This window comes from Protomyctophum parallelum (genome assembly GCF_964188405.1).
Source record: "Protomyctophum parallelum genome assembly, chromosome: 17".
Taxonomy (NCBI): domain Eukaryota; kingdom Metazoa; phylum Chordata; class Actinopteri; order Myctophiformes; family Myctophidae; genus Protomyctophum; species Protomyctophum parallelum.
Genome location: NC_139719.1, coordinates 5,993,466 through 6,010,121, shown reverse-complemented (window position 1 = coordinate 6,010,121; position 16,656 = coordinate 5,993,466). Strand labels below are relative to the sequence as shown.

Genomic DNA, 16,656 nt, shown 5'->3' with positions numbered 1-16,656 from the left:
TTCAACCGCCTCAGAGTTAAATGATTCTACTGTGCAGCGGAGGCAGAGTGAATGAACTTCAGGGACCTTGAGGCATGCCTGTGGGTGATGCATCTAACCGTGTCATATTCCGTGCACTGGGTCTAAGAGGCTGTAAAGCGGGATGAGTAAAAGAGGATTGGTTCTGATCCCTGGTCAGTGCAGTGAGGGTGTCTGGCCCTCAGCAGCCCATGACCTGCACGCAACATGCACAGTGCATGCTGTATGTAGACTGGACATTGTAGACTGAAAAATTGTGTTCATTACTTCATTAACTGAGAGTATACAAAATGTAACCAAATGGACCCTTACGGATGAAAAGAGGATGTTACATTTCAGATTTACAGTGGAAATATCTTCCATCAGATCAGTACTTCTTTCGGCGCCTCAAATGAAACAATGAGTTGAACTCATGTAGTTCCTTTTGGGGGATTTACTAAAGTAACTGTTTTGGGAGATCTTTAATGCTTTATGTTCTGAAAATGCAGCCCTGTTTTACGCTAGAGAGAGAGAGAGAGAGAAAAGGAAGGGAGAGCCAGAAGGGAGGAAGAGAGAAAGGAAGAGAGCAAGCGAGAGAAATAGACCTGCCCCGGGACTGTAATCCAACTATGCACGCACTTTCATGGCTGCTGGCCAAAGTCAGTGGCCAGGGCACAGCTCCAATCACCTCATGCTAGTGCTGTCCATACCTCTATTATGTCCAGGGAACTAATTGAGTTAGGTTCTAACTCAATTAGTATTGTTAAGGTGATTAAAAGGAAGGGAGAGTGGGAGACATCCGCATCAATACTGATTTACGTAATTAGTGATGTTACACAACTTCAAGTTTATTGTCACATCACAGGTTTTACCAAAGAAAGTTATAAAAATGGTGGGTGAAATTATTTTCATATACAAGCTCCCACAAATTGCAGTTTCAATTATATAATCATAAGGAAAGGAACAAAAAAAAATGTATGACAGCAACCTAATCCCAATGTCTTTTACCACTACAAGGAGGCAGATTAAGATGACAAATGCCTGTTTTAGAAATTAAAAATCAAACACTGAAGCAAAGTCATCACATTCTTCTGAATGGATCAGGTCAGTCTATTTAATAGATACATTTAAGTTAAAAGGTATTATCACATTAATTTATCACTCTTAAGTTCCCTCTGTATATCCACGGGCATAATAGCATGATGATGCCATTACAAAACATGGGCTACATGGAAGAAATGTGATTAATAAAACAAAATAAACTGCTAGAAGGTCCTAGATTAAGCAGTCACCGTCTCTGTGACATGTTGTTCTTTCTAAATGTTACAGAGTATAGAGATCGACTACTATGCAATCAAATAAATCTGTATACAAGATCATTTCAGATTTCAGAGAGGGAGGGAAATACTAAATTAACTGTTAACTACATTAAAAAATAGTTGCGGGGCGAGTTGGTAAAGGGGCGAGCAGTCTCGTATTCCACACACACACCCCTTCTACCTTATGTAGATACACCTACAGTACATACATGGCGCGCGCACACACACACACACACACAAACAAACACACACACACACACACACACACACACACACACACACAAACAAACACACACACACACACACACACAGTGTTGGAGCCAAAATAAAATGTCTGTTATTTTGTTTTGTTTATTCATGCTGTATGGGTGTGGCTTTGATAGACATTTCAGGCCAGGGTTGCACACACGACTAGTTTTGTGAGTGCCCAACACTCACAAAACAAAGTATTGCATTTGTGGGTTTGAGCTGACATGCCCCTTTTTTTATATCAATCAATCTCACCTTAATTCAAATGGCAGATGCCAATTTTGCAGATGATTCTTTTATATATGAATTCATATTTGTTTAGGGGCATGTCATGTGGTCTACCTGCACACCCTTTGTGATCTACTGTTAGATCACGATCTACCTTTTTGGCACCCCTGTTGCAGGGTAATCACCACAGGTGATGGGTGGATACTAATTTATATACCTGGAAAGGGATGATTGCGGCCAGGTGTGCAATGGGGGAAAGGCCACACACAGCAACACCATGCACGATGAGTCATGCCCTGTGTTGCTGTCAGCTTCAATGTATTTGTTTATTTGAGCGATTCATATACGATGGATTTGAACTGCCTGCTGATGCCAACTTGCATGAAGATGTTCAATAAAAATGGATTAATATCCAAAAGGATAATGCGCTCTGGACATTGGTTTGGACATCTAATAACAAACAGAAAAAGCAACAATGCTGCAGGAAGACAAGGCTCGCTGGTGCAGCAGATACGAGGTGACTCAAAGGAACATGTCTTCAAAGTATTCATCGAACTCCTCCTCCCTGAACAGATAAGAAAAACAATATGGTGAGTTATGTGTGCTAGTAAATTACAGAAGAGCTGCATTTGGATCCAGAACATAACATTTTATACGGGCGATGCGCTGAGCCACCAGCCTGCGTCCATTGTTCAAATGGAAGCACGGCAGGACCTTTATCCCTCAAAAGTAACTACTTAAGCCCCCTATACGCTTTGTTGTATGTTCGAAAATAGCTGGAATTCAAAAACAGATCTTGATATATTGATATATATTTTTGGAATTTGGAAAAAAATGTTGCCTATAATGACATGCTCAAAATAGGAATGTTGTGGTTAGGGGTGAGTCGTCTCACCTCGACTTCTCTTCCACCGCGGGGGCGGGTCCTCGCCAGTGATCCGCTTCCGATTGGCCCTCTGCCTCAGCGCCAGATTTGCCGTCTAATGGGGGAGATGTAGAAAGTTGTCAATCACTCTACCGTGGACAGCATCCCCAAATCCAAATAAATGAGCCCGTTGACGAGGCAAAATGTGGCAACAATGTTTTTCTTCTTGAATAGCTGAGTGTGCACAAGTACATGTTTGAGTGTTTTTTTGGGGGTCTAATGGATGGTTAACTCATAGCCTCAGGTCAAAGCCATGTTTACGTATGCCTTGTGACTTATACCTCTGACCCTGGAATGTGGCCCTCATGCTTATTGTGTGTTTATGTTAACCCTCAAGCACATTGGAGCATAGGGGACAAAGGCATTTTTCATTTCATACTGGTCAGACTCAGAAGGGGTGGGGATGCAGAAAGAAAAACAAGAAAATGACTCAGTCTAAGCTCTTGTAGCGCCCGTTTTCGTTCGTTTCCATCGTTCTTTTGTTGGTTCACTCACTGTGTTTTGTTATAGCTTTCCTGTAGCTCCAGTTAGCTCATAACATTAGCTTGCTGTTGCCACTCGCTCTGCGTTGCAGTGTTCAGAGTATGGGTTTTTATGCTGTTCAGACTCCCATTGTCTTAGGCGACTAGGTCGCTAGTAAGGTTGCTAGGAGGCAGCCAATCAAGACTAGGTCGCTAGTAAGTTTGCTAGGAGGTAGCCAATCATGAATAGGTCGTGTTTAGAGTCATCTTTACGGTCGTCCGTCAGTGGGAGTCTCTTTTTGCAGAGCCTAGGTTTCGATCAGGGGGGCAGTCAGACAGATATTTTGTGAAGCCTGAAACTCCTGAAAGTTCATATAATGGCCTGTTGTGGTGCTGTCATTGGGCCCAAAAAAACCCATAGCCCCATAGAAGTCCATGTATTTGGGCCCAACTTCACCTAGACTGTATTACCTTAATAAACATGGTCATGAATACTTTCTGCTTCCAGTCACTAGTTTAAAGTCTCATTTCTAATGTCATAATATTCTTTTTGGAAAATTATGCTCCCATTTATAAAATAAATGACCATAAAGTCGCGTATGTTCTGAAGGGCGTGGCTACCGTTACAGTCTATGATCGGGAGTCCCCACCCACTCGAGTCAAAATAAAAACCAACGGAGAAGAAGGGGGGAAGTCCCGCCTCGTTGTCTGGGCAGCCAATGGCCAGCTGGGCCCAAACGGAGCCAGCCAATGGCCAGCTGGGCCCAAACGGATCTAGAAAGATGGCGACTTACAGTGCAGGAATAACAGGCTTCATTTTACGTCCATGTTAGACCCGGGGAACGCTTTGTCCATATTTCTTTACAGTCTATGGTTTCGATGGGTGCTGATGGGACCGTTGGGACACTTGTTTTACGGCGCCGGCTACTACTAGTAGGGCAGGCTTATATTATAAGACCTCACAAAAACTATGCCTAAACCTAACTTTAACCTCACAAGGCTCCACCAAAGAGTCTCCCGTCAGTAGTGGTCACGGCACAGAGCCAACCCAAAGAGAGGTGTGTGTGTGTGTGTGTGTGTGTGTGTGTGTTTATCAAAGCTACCTTTGTCCGAGTGGTGCGATTCCTCTGAACTGCTGGAGGAGGTGGTTTGATCTGAGCAGAGAGGGAGGAGATAATATAAACACTGTACTGTATTTACTATACAGGAAAACGTCACTCATTACCTTCACATGTAAGGAGTCAAGGACACACTGTTGCCAATAACCTCTGAACTCATATTTACATGGAGTCAATTGGAGTCATTAGAATAGAGCTATTTAGGAGAGGAGAGGATGGTGTGTGATGTTTTACCTCTGTGTCGTCTGTGTTTGTTTTTGTGTTTCTTGGAGGTCTTCTTTTTCTTCTTTTGTGGTGGTTCCTGATTCTCCTCTGATTGCTTTAGTGTCTTCTTCTTTGCTTTCACTTCCTTCCTCCTAAAGATATATATCATCAATGAATCGTCCATTCCAAAATTCTAATGGCATTGTACATGATGACAAGTGCACACACTTACTTGTGGTGATAGTTTAGTTTGAAGGAGCATTCAGGGCACAGTCCTACAAAACACAATGTTGTTCATCAATATCAACAATCATGACGTCAGATCTACGCTCTTGCAAGGCCTCAATCATGAAAAAAAGAAAATCGGTAAGCGGTGCCTAATTAGAGATCAAAGCAGTCGTACGATGCATGTGTGTACTTGCAGCCGTCGTGTGTGTGTGTGTGTGCGTGCGCGCATTAAGTCTCTCCATGTGTCTTACTGTCTTGCATAGATGAGATGATGATGAACTTGTCTGGGCCTCGCCTATCATCCTAGCTCATTAAAACGGCCTGGTAGTTTCCTGGTTGACGGGTATTACAATAACCACTTATGGTTAATCATTCTAAGAGGATTATCTGAGGTATGATACCCAAAGGAAGATTATTATGGTCTGAGGCTTAGACAGGCAAGCTGAACATGACTACAGTACACTGGTGTTACCGCATGTTTAGACTACAGTAAGGTAAACATACTTGTATACTTAACATAACTTACCAAGTATACCATACTTTTCAAATTTCAACTTTTTCCTACCTTCCAGGAAGCTATTGGTTTCCACCTATTGACTTATGACTTATTTCTTCATGGTAAGGACAAGCAGGAGAAGAATGATGGTTTATTTATCTCTTGAACGTTTGTTGTTTTGGAAAATTGTCGGTAGCAATGTAAAGTGTACATGGCTTGCTAAACAGGCAATAGCCACTTAAACTATATAATTGTATATTTTGACTGGGGTCATATAGCTGACCCCCTACTTTTTCTCTCTACACCAAATCTCTTGGCTGAAAATAGCCAATTCATCCTATTGTGAAGTTGCAGATCTTCTGCAGTATTTTGGCTGAATGTTCATTTCATGCCCAGCATAGGGAAGCTAGGGTCCATGTGGTTAAAGGAGACTATGTCACGTGACTTACTGAGTTTGACCAAAGCGTTCCTCTTCTCACCCTGCTCCACGTAGGCAAAGTTCACCTCCCAGCTCTTTAGACCTTCCGGCTTCTCACATCGCTTGTTGCCACACTGGAACTGACCTGCAAGTCCATGAGAGAGTGCACGCACACACTCCTTAGACACATTTGATTCAATATTATTGATATTTGCTGCTTAGTGATCTCACAAGAGACTAAATGTACACAACTTGTGTATTTTGATAGTGTTATTTTTTATCAGTTGACATTTCCCTTTGCTGTACTCGTAAGGAGGAATGTATGAAAACATCGGTGCTGCATAACGAAAGACTTAAAACAAGCCAAAGGGAATGTGGGTTGAGGGAGAAATAAATCACATTAAATCAGCGATTCCCAACTTGTGGGGTCATTTTGGGTGGGCCAGATTTTCAAGTGGGCCGGGATCCAGAAAAGGTTGGGAACCACTTCAGTAAATCTTATAACTCAACTGAAAACGACGCAGTGAAAATACCTCAATCCAGCCAAACTCCAGGGTGGCCTGACAGACCCTGGTCCACCACCATCTGCTCCACCTTTACCATTACTCCTTCTCTCCTGGTTCACATCACCTCTTATTGCACATCCCCCTGTTCTGTCCTCCTTCCCCTCTCGTCTCCTCTTCCCTTAGAGCCGTCACAATTACATTTTTTGGCACAGAATGCAATTTAAATGTCTTCATAATCACAAATTGCACAGGGCAGATGACAATTAATTTAATTGCACAAAGAAATTACTGACATATTTAATAATATCACTTAAATCTGCAAGCTTTAGCTTACATGTCACAAGGTGATGTGTTGTAGGCGTGTAGATCTGCTATTCTATTTTCTGTAAAATATCTGAACATTTTTCATTGATGATTATGCAAAAATAATTGTGATTATGTCAAATAATTGCAATTAGGCAATTATGTAATACTTCTGATAGGCCTACTAACATGCCCTTCCTCCTTCTCCCATTCATCTCCGAGTCTGACCCATACCGCTGTCGTGGAAATTAAGATATAAACATTTAATAATACTCCGTAATAGTATCTCCTCTCTCAAGTTACAGTCCGAGTGCTGTTTGGTGCTGGTTGTTTTATGGTGTCACTGTCCCATTTGGTGAATGTCTTGAGGCTATATGTTGGGGGGTTGGTTGTGTGGGAGTGAGCTATATCTGGGTATCTCTGGGAGTCAGACTGGGATTCCATACATGCCAGGTCATGTAAGTCTTTTCTCCTACTCGAGTAAAATCCTCCATAACTCTTGACTTCTTGTGTTGCCTCATTATCACTATTATGAATTGTCTTTTGAGCATGTGTCCCACAGACTGCCTTTACATTGCCTCCTCCCCGTCTCTCCCTCTCATGGTGTCCTCTGTCCTACCCTGGCGGCTCAGCCTGCCTTGAGGCTTGCCTTAAGCCCAGAGGGGCTTATGATGGCATTGATCTGGCCCGCGGGGATCTTCCGAATAGTGACGGAGTGAGCGAGTGCGTCAGGAGGAGAACGTCCTTTTTACGGGTGGGACTGTGAAGTATGTGATCGACGTCAGAAAGATGTTGTAATGGTTGCTGTCCTGGCCGCTTAGTGCTTAGTGTGACTTGGGACAAACGGCGGTAGAAGGAGACGTTCTTCAATGTGCCGTATTACTGTAGATTAGGGCTCTGTGGTGACGTTGGCGTTCTGGCTGACTGACATCATATACAGTGTAAATAAACAGATCTGTCAAGGATGATGAGGAAAGTCCATGTGAATGTGACACTGAGGGTGTAATAGTAAAAGGACACGACATCAACTATTTTCAACCCACCTTCATAACATTGGTCCTCACTAATGCTCATGAGGAAATGGTACCCTTTTTTTGTCCGTGAACACTTCAGAAACCCATCTACCAGTGACATCATCGCTAGGCAGCGTTTTTTTTTCTTCAAACAAGGTTCCAAATGCTTTATTTTGATTATCCTGAGAACAATGGCTACCATTATAGCATTCTCACTTTCCAGTTTCTATTAGCTTGGATTCCCCATCGATGATGTCACTGGTAGGCGGGTTTCCGAACTGTCCACAGCCCTCCTATGAGACACAAAATGGTACCATATTATAAGCATTAGTGAGGACCAATTATATGAAGAGCACACAAGTGTTTCAGTGCCAATGACATTTTTTCCACAAACCACAGATGTTGTCACAAGGGTACATGCAGCTTTCCAGGAGCACAGTGAACTGACCGCAGGATCGCCGTGTGAGTGCGTGTGTGTGTGCGCATTGGAATTGAGCCACAACCTCCCACTACCTGCAGAAGACCTGCCCTTTAACCATCACGGAGGCTGATGTGTGCAGAGCCTTCCAGCGGGTGAATACCTGCAAGGCCGTTGGACCCGACGGCATCCCATGCCGCGTGCTGAAGCCCAGCTAGCAGGAGTGTTTACAAACGTATAACCTCTCCCTCTCCCAGGCTGTGGTCCCGTCTGGCTTCAAGTCATCCATTGTGGTACCGTCGTACCCAAACACTCCAAGGTGGCGTGCCTGAATGACTGGAGACCGGTGGCCCTCACTCCGCTTGTGATCAAATGTTTCGAAAGACTGGTGAGAGACTATATTTGCTCTTTGCTGCCGGCCACATTGAACCCATGGCAATTTGCATATCGTCAGAACCGATCCACCGATGATGCAGTTGCCCTGGCTCTGCACTCTGCACTCACCCGCAGATGTGTCCGAATGCTGTTTGTAGATTATAGCTCTGCTTTTAACACCATCATTCCCACCAGACTAGACGCAAAGCATGCAGATGATACTACAGTGATGGGCCTCATCGAAAATGATGATGAGATGATGAGACGGCCTACAGAGTTGAGGTTGGCACACTGACAGTGGTCTTAGGAAGACAACCTCGATCTCAACGTCAGTAAGACCAAAGAGCTGGTCGTGGATTTTAGGAAGCAGAAGAGTGAGCACGCACCTATCTACATCGACGGCGTTGCAGTGGAACAGGTCTGTGACTTTAAATTCTTGAGGATACATATCTCTAAGGACCTGAAGTGGGCCCCACACACCAAAAAGTGGTGAAAAAAGCCCAACAGAGACTCTATTGCCTCCACCGCTTGAAGAAGTTCAGAGTGAGCCCCCCGCATCCTCAGAGCGTTCTACAGCAGCACCGGCATACAGTGTTCTGACAAGCGGCACCACCGCGTGGTTTGGAAAACTGCACCACTGCGGAACGCAGATCACTGCAGAGAGTGGTGCGAACAGTGCAGCGCATCGTGGGAGGGGAGCTCCCCCCCCCCCCTCCAGGACAATGAGAAAATCTGCGTGACTAAGGCGACAAGTATCATCAGGACATTCACCACCCCAGCCCCACAGCCTGTTCAACCCGCTGCCACACCCACGGCCAGGCAAGCGTTACAGGAGTATCAGGAGCAGAACCACCAAGTCTCAGCAATTCGACTGCTGAACAAGAGCTAAGTCTGATGCACAGACTGAACTGATTCTTGTTTTAGGGACTCTTATTTATACTCGTACATACTGTACATTCACCCATGTGAACTGTTTTCACAATTGTCATATTATGCACTTTATGCTCCTCTCTCTATCCTTTTTAACTGCATCATGAGCCTGCACAACCAATGTTTTCACCCACCTTACTTGTAATGTGATGCGACAATAAAGATTGATCCTGAGTCAGCTGTTTAGTCCATACTTCAGTTAAAAGTTAAAAATGAATAACATGCAATTGTAACTGAAGCAGCCCTTAGGCCTTGTTCAAAGCTCCTTTTAAGCATCACCCCATTCTCCACAGGACTTGAAATAAAAAAGAATAATTGCACTGCACTTGCTAATTGCCAAGTGCAGTGTGGGTTTAAACTGACCTTGACCAAGGAAAGCAACAAGTTTATCAATTTCCAACTTCAAAAGTCCATTATGTCAAATCACATTAATTTGTCACTGAAGTGCCACATAATGACACCTATTTCTGAATAGAGCTCTCACAATGATTATTTTCCTTTTTTTACTATGATTTATTGTCAAACTAATAGAGCGCCGAAGTCCTGACGTCACTCGCTCGTCCCCTCGATTCCCCTGGTTCACGGAAGTAATTCCTCTATGGAGAATAACATGGGGTCATCTTAAAGTCGTTTCATATAAGCGTCCAAAAATAAACAAGCTGTCTCAGCATTATTGTCAGGGAGGTGTCTCTGTATCGTTTGCGACCGTCAGTCCCTCATATATGATAGTCTGTTTTCTAGCAAAAATGTAACTAATTCAGTAGCAGTAACAATAGCGTTTTCTCTCAGTCAGTTGATTCTTCATATCCATATGAGTCAAGCGGTATTATATGAGGCGATCTAAAATCCCCCTATGGGGATTACAAATACAATGCAAACTAGAACTGCACTCTGTCGAGTGCATACTTGCTTGTTGCACACTAGTAGGCCATAAATGGCCAACTAGTGCGCAAGCAGAGCGCGCATGTACCAAATTGTGCCTGATCTGCTGGGACCAGAGTACGTGGTGTGTATCATTTAGAGCTAGTCATACATCAAATCTGTGCCCGGATTGCTGGACCAATGATGACGAAATGACCATATTTCTTACATACACACCACGTACTCTGGTCCCAGCAGATCAGGCACAATTTGGTAAATTATTTTTTATTGATTATGTATATAGTATACGTATGACTAGCTCTAAATGATGACGTAAGAAATATATATAGTATATATATAGTATATAGGCATATACTATATATGTATACATATATACTCTATACTCTATACTCTATACTGTATAAAGTGTGTAGTTGTAAGTTGATTAGCGGTATTCTGTGATCGGCCTGGTCCAAAAACCGTGACAGCCGTTCCGCCATTTCAGGACCCCCCCAGAAAAACATCAAATCTGTGCCCGTATTGCTGGACCAATGATGACGAAATGACCATATTTCTTACGTCATCATTTAGAGCTAAATGATGACGTAAGAAATATATATAGTATATATATAGTATATAGGCATATACTATATATGTATACATATATACTCTATACTCTATACTGTATAAAGTGTGTAGTTGTAAGTTGATTAGCGGTATTCTGTGATCGGCCTGGTCCAAAAACCGTGACATTCCGTCATTGGTCCAGCAATACGGGCACAGATTTGATGTTTTTCTGGGGGGGTCCTGAAATGGCGGAACGGCTGTCACGACAAATGGACCAGGCCGATCACATTACTTGCGCGCTCTGCTTGCGCAAGTAATAAAACCCTATGCCTGTATCTCATATAAACGGACAGGTGAGGGTTGACGTGACGTGACATGACGTGCTGCAGGTGGAGCATTGTCGGGTGGAGGTGACTGCCTTATTGACCCGTTAATAGAGGACAGGATGGCCTACGTCAATATAGTTCCCTAATGCCACCAGACACAGGTCATGAGATCAGTAGGGACATCCCGACAGGCAGGTGGCTGTGTGATTATCGACACCAGCCACCTTGCTCAGTACTCTTTCATGGTTGTCAGCTTTTTTCCCCCTTTTTAAGCCCCCTTTTTATGTCCAGCTTTGAGTGTTTGTGTAAACACAAACATTGAAGACAAAAGTGTGGACGCAAATTGTGATTGGGAGCGCCCCTCACTTCACATTTGACAAAAGCTAGGACAGAAATAGACCTGTTCTCTCAGATGTTAGAAAGTTGGCTTAACATGGCCTTCTACTAATTAGGGAACACATCAGAGGTTGACAAATTTTAATCCACGTGTGAGACAGCTAGGTACAGTAGACCGTGTGTTAGCGCTAACTAGCCTTTAAATACTGTTTTCTTCTCAAAAGACGTAAAGTATGTAATTACATAGTGGGGAATTTCAAACAGAAGCACATTCCTTCTGACAGCTGGACCAGCCGACATAGGAATGGCCAGTTAACTTTGGCCTATAACCTACTGAAGACTAAAAGTAAATTTATGATGGAGTGGAAAATTGTATACACTCAATCCTGAAGCTTGAAGGGTTGTTAGAGCAGCAGAATGTTAGGTTGAGACTTGTTTTTGCATGTGTTCCCGTCTCACTGAATTTGTGGTATTTGCCAGTGCTAAATATTCTCATATTGTGAGAAAGGCCATGGTACGGCAGGTCAATGCTATTAGTAATTGAACTTATCAGACAATGGCTAGTATTATATAACTGTACCAACATGACATGTCCTATGATCCACAGCCAACTACAGAAATATCAATAACACACTGCCCTCCCCCCAACCTTCATTGTGCAATCTATTTATTTTAAGACACTGAAAGGGGCGTTTGTGGTGGATTTATTTTGTTATTAAAAGTTGCTATACACGTGGAATGTAATGACGTGGAATGTAATGTAATGACAGTGTTAATTATCAAAGTCAACAGCACAACTACCTCCAGTTTGTGTAATAAAATATAAATATAAATCATCTTTATCAGTAGCTCCTATGTTGCAGGGGTTTCGCTGCTGGTAGTATATTTATAAGATTAAGAAATCCCATCCTGAGATCGTGTATGTTGAAGCTTGATCTTTGTCGCCATCTGGTGGCAAAACAGTGCAACGCTTGCTTTTGAGGAATTTTATAACTATTTTGAGTGGCTTCTATATGGGGTTGTGTTATAACACTTACCTTTACCAGAAACGACTTCATTCTCAATTCGCCATCGAAAGCCAAACTGTTGGATAGAAAATAAACAATGACCTACAATAAGCTGCTTTCTAGTATTAATGATGTCATCTATATGATATTGCAGTATTCCCATGCATGTATGGATTCATTTATACATTTTTACTTCAAAAGAGAACATTCCTTGAACAGACAGATACATGATCCATCCATGATCCATCATACCTTGTTATCCTTGTATCTACTGAGGTCAGCTATGCAGTATTCTTTAAACAGCTTGTCATAATACTTCTTGGCCAAGTCCTTCTCCCTAGCACATAATAATACAAGTGGAAAGAGTTAGCATAGCACTATAAATGGCCATGTAAATTCAAATTACATTATGTCTTAGACATGTTGCTTAAGCATTATTTGCATAGCTGCTAAGTGCTAAGGTGAGAATAAACCAGAGAAACTGTTAATTTAAAATAACTTTTCAGGTCGAGACCCAAATAAAAAGAGAGATTTGACTTTTGCTGGGACGCCACACTAGTGAAAATAGCAGAAGTCCACAACGCGTTGCGTATTTATGGAATTTTAGATTTGTTTGTTTTTAAAATGAATAACTGTCCAAATTCATAGTTACTACTAGTTATGTTTTTGCATCTGTGAAACACACATTCCTGAGCACAGTGTGACTGGACTCTCTTTCAAGGTGGAAATTACCATGTCATCTCGTCCTCGTCCTCATCTCTCCACAGGAAGCGGTGGTTCTCCCGCACCACGTCCAGATCGGTTTTGTCTTTTTCTCTGCGAGGAAGAGATTTTAAAAAGCAGAACAACATGCCACGTTAAGCCTTGAATCCAGATTCCATGCATGTATTTTGAGATTGGGTAAAGTAATGGTTGACACTGTGTTATATATTTGAAAGACAAGAGGCAGGTTTTGAACCGTGCAATGAATGCAATTTTTATACAGTGTCACTGTTCACAAACGGCACACATGGTAACTTACTAACTTAGTATGATAGATACAAATTCGACAGGGAGCCCACATCATAATTAGACTTTGCCTTGTTTTAAGTTCATGAGGATACTAGTACTTACGTGGACCGTTTAAAATCAGCTGTCTCCCCACCATAATACAGAATGTAGTCACCGACAAACTTCTTGTGTCGTTCAAACTGCAGATATCAGGTTAAGGAGAGGCTATTACTTTGCATATTCACGTCTACAGTATATACATAAACTTGATTCCCTGTGCCATGTGGCCACTAATGTATGCCTCCAATTTATTCAAGACCTTCACAATCACAACAGGGTAGTAAAACTTAAAAAAATACTAAAACAGTTTAGTTGATGTAAATCACAAGAAGGATACAGCATTCAATGATATCAGATGGGCTCTTCTGTTCCTGGCTTCTTCTCTGTAAAATTACAAGAAAATCTAATACGTCAAATTGTCATTCAGCATGATTTATTTTTGAATGTTTTGGGCCTTGGACCTTGATATGGTATACGCTCTACTTCTACTAGGTGAGCCACTCACCACTATTTCAATGATACTAATATAATTAATTTTAAATTGTTTCAACCACAAGTTGTCAGTATGAGAAATAATGTTAAATTCTCTATAATGGCAACATTGTCATAACAAATTTATTGGACTGGTGCCTTCCTATTGAGGCGCAAGAAGCATAGTCACAATGTGACCGTAAATAGAAATCACCATTTTACAAAAGTTAGGCGAGCGTTAAGCCTTATTATAAATTATATATGAAAATAATCAATCTTAATGTTAATGATTACTTACCTGTCCACTTCACTGGAGTGGAAACTCCTGTGAGCCACCTTGGAGTGTCTTCCTTTCTTGAAAGGTTTCTGTAGAATTTCATCCTCACGTTTCCTGTCAACAAAGGAACAAATAAAATCTGGCTTCGCACATCAAAGTATCCTTGAGCTTGTCGGAAGACAAGAAAAGAACATAGACAATCAAATCAATAATAAATATGTTCATGCAATTTTAAATGTACTACTAAAAAACACTCCCTAACTGATGCTTATAATTAGGTCCAGCTGCTATTCAGCCAGCTCTTTATGGAGGTCTTGAAGTTAATAATAGAACTAATGGACTTTTACCTTTTAATGCCTCTCTGAGAGGATTCCCCTTCCTCTTCCTCACTGAAATCTGAGTCATATCCTCCGCCTCCATGCACCTGAGGAAATAAGTGTCATAAAAAGCAAACAAAAGCAGTGAAGCACACTCACATTCATGGAAAAAAAACCAAATAGCCTATATACATGACTAATGCAGGTGTGTTGGTTTTATTAATTCGATTTCTCTTACTAGAGGTTCTGAATGTGGCTTTAGCTTACTGACACTCAACCAATGGTGTGAATCCTGTTTCATGCAGTTGCTGTTATGTAGCATCTAACAGAGTTCACACATAACAATGAGTTTAATGTTCTACCAGGGATTTGAACCAGTCTCCCATACTTCTGTGAATCCCTCAGTTGGCTGGGGGGTATGATGTGCTTATGAGCTCCCCAGGCAGTAGTACTTGTCAACCAGTAATATGCATCGTAACCGAAACACGGTCAAAAAGGTAGACTAGGGAGACCACTGTCGCTCAATGCAAATATGATAGCTATAACATTTGATTAGTCAAAACTAAATTCTGGACTGCAGTTTTAACAAAGTCATCATCTGATGTGAGGAGAGGAGGAGGTGACATGAAAGGTCAGCCATTATGAAAGGTCTCCGTCAGCATACATAGGAAATACAATGCAAAGGAAAGATATATGCGCGCACACACACACACACACACACACACACACACACACACACACACGTTTTTGTTTTTAAATGAAAATTGTGGTCATGGGCGGTATTACCGACTTGGTAGTTGGTACTGCCTGCCTAGGGGATATTTGTCAGGTTTTCATAGACAAAACACATCTTGCAGGAAAATAGACAATGAGAGAGCTTTACAACATAAAGTCAACTATTAGGGGAGTCTCTATTAGGGCATTTGAACACTGATGCCTGCCTTGTAGTTCAAATGAAAGTACAGCTTGTACAAAAACTGCTACGAGGATAAAACCAGAATAAGTACTTGACTTGTTTACATCAGCGTCCTCCATTTTCAACTCATCAGAACATGTAAAGACACTGTACAAATATACACTTCTATTAGCTCTGGTCCCTAATGCTCTTGCTGCTTTGGCTTGCAGCAAGATCAATAGGGCTATGGACCAGAGGTACACTATGCAAAAAAAAGGAAGTAATCATAAATGCAGTTAAATAATAAAGTAAAAAATGGGAAAACGCAGTACTTTACAGTATCAGTAAAAGGTACGTCAGCAAGCCAACACCTTCCGTTTCTTCATGGAGCAGATCGGCTTTAACTTTAGCTGGTGGTAGAATATGTATGGATGGATCGATGTTTGATTATCAGAACTGTCCAAATAATTATTAGCCTTTTAGGATTTGAACCAAACTGTATCAGTGCTAGCCCTGAAACATGTACGAGCGTCATTTGCCATGGCTATATCAGTGCATTTTGATCGAAGTATTTTATTAACAGTTTGCAGAATTACAGTACATTTCAAGCACAACTCAATACAAAAACTGTTAACTGTGATCGGACGACACCAAGCACTACACTACTTGTTTACAAGAGGGTCCAGCTAAAAAGGTTTTGAAATGATCTCACTATCAATTAAACATAACGATCCTATTTCCTGTATCGATCAAACGGAGTATTAAATTCCTCTTACCTTTACAAGATTATCCATAATGTATCTTCTGCACGCTGCCACCCTTGTGTTGCATTGTTTACAAAACGCAAGAAGTCGCAAGATGTTTACGTCAACAGGTCAGAGGCAGGCAGGCAGTCGCAGTGTGATGATGCAGTACCAAGTCTGTATAATACACTCCGCCTACTAGATTATTTTGCGACATCTGGAATGTCATTTTACACATGATAAAAACAACTCTATGCATACAAAATGTTCTTTTTAACTAAAGCAGGGTCTCGTATATTTCGCTTTGAAAAGTTGTGTTTTTTTTTTTTTTATGTATTCATTTATAGGCTACTAATTTACTCATTCGTTTTTAATTGAATTTACCACAGCGTTAAACATAAGTGTTTCCATTTGGTGTAGGAGTAGGCTATAGCTTTAGGAAATGTCCATGTGCAATCCTTTTGAATTGTTCCACCATATAGGCTGCCTATAAAAACACCTTCATTATAATTACACCCAGCTGGAACTTGGAAGCAATCAGCAGTGACCCTACTACATCCTGTCAACAGGCTGCTGACAGAATTCTTAGGCAGTTTGGTTGAACAATGCTCCTGTTGT

At 41.7% G+C, this 16,656-nt stretch overlaps 1 protein-coding gene across 2 annotated transcripts; it reads right to left on the bottom strand.

Moving 5' to 3' along the window:
- Positions 1-856: 856 nt before the first annotated feature.
- On the bottom strand, positions 857-16,134 carry LOC310874427 (protein FRA10AC1-like). Of its 2 annotated transcripts, none has more exons than XM_083787235.1 (14): positions 16,072-16,134; positions 14,431-14,507; positions 14,105-14,197; positions 13,673-13,718; positions 13,399-13,475; positions 13,018-13,101; positions 12,538-12,622; positions 12,316-12,361; positions 5,675-5,788; positions 4,734-4,776; positions 4,532-4,653; positions 4,283-4,333; positions 2,689-2,773; positions 857-2,358 (listed from the first exon to the last, which is right to left on the bottom strand). In XM_083787235.1, the coding sequence occupies exons 1-14, from the start codon at positions 16,087-16,089 to the stop codon at positions 2,316-2,318; spliced, it is 984 nt and encodes a 327-aa protein (XP_083643361.1). In that variant the 5' UTR covers positions 16,090-16,134; the 3' UTR covers positions 857-2,315. The 2 variants fall into 2 exon arrangements, with proteins under 2 accessions (XP_083643361.1, XP_083643362.1); XM_083787236.1 differs by having other exon boundaries at positions 12,322-12,361.
- Between the last annotated feature and the right edge of the window lie 522 nt (positions 16,135-16,656).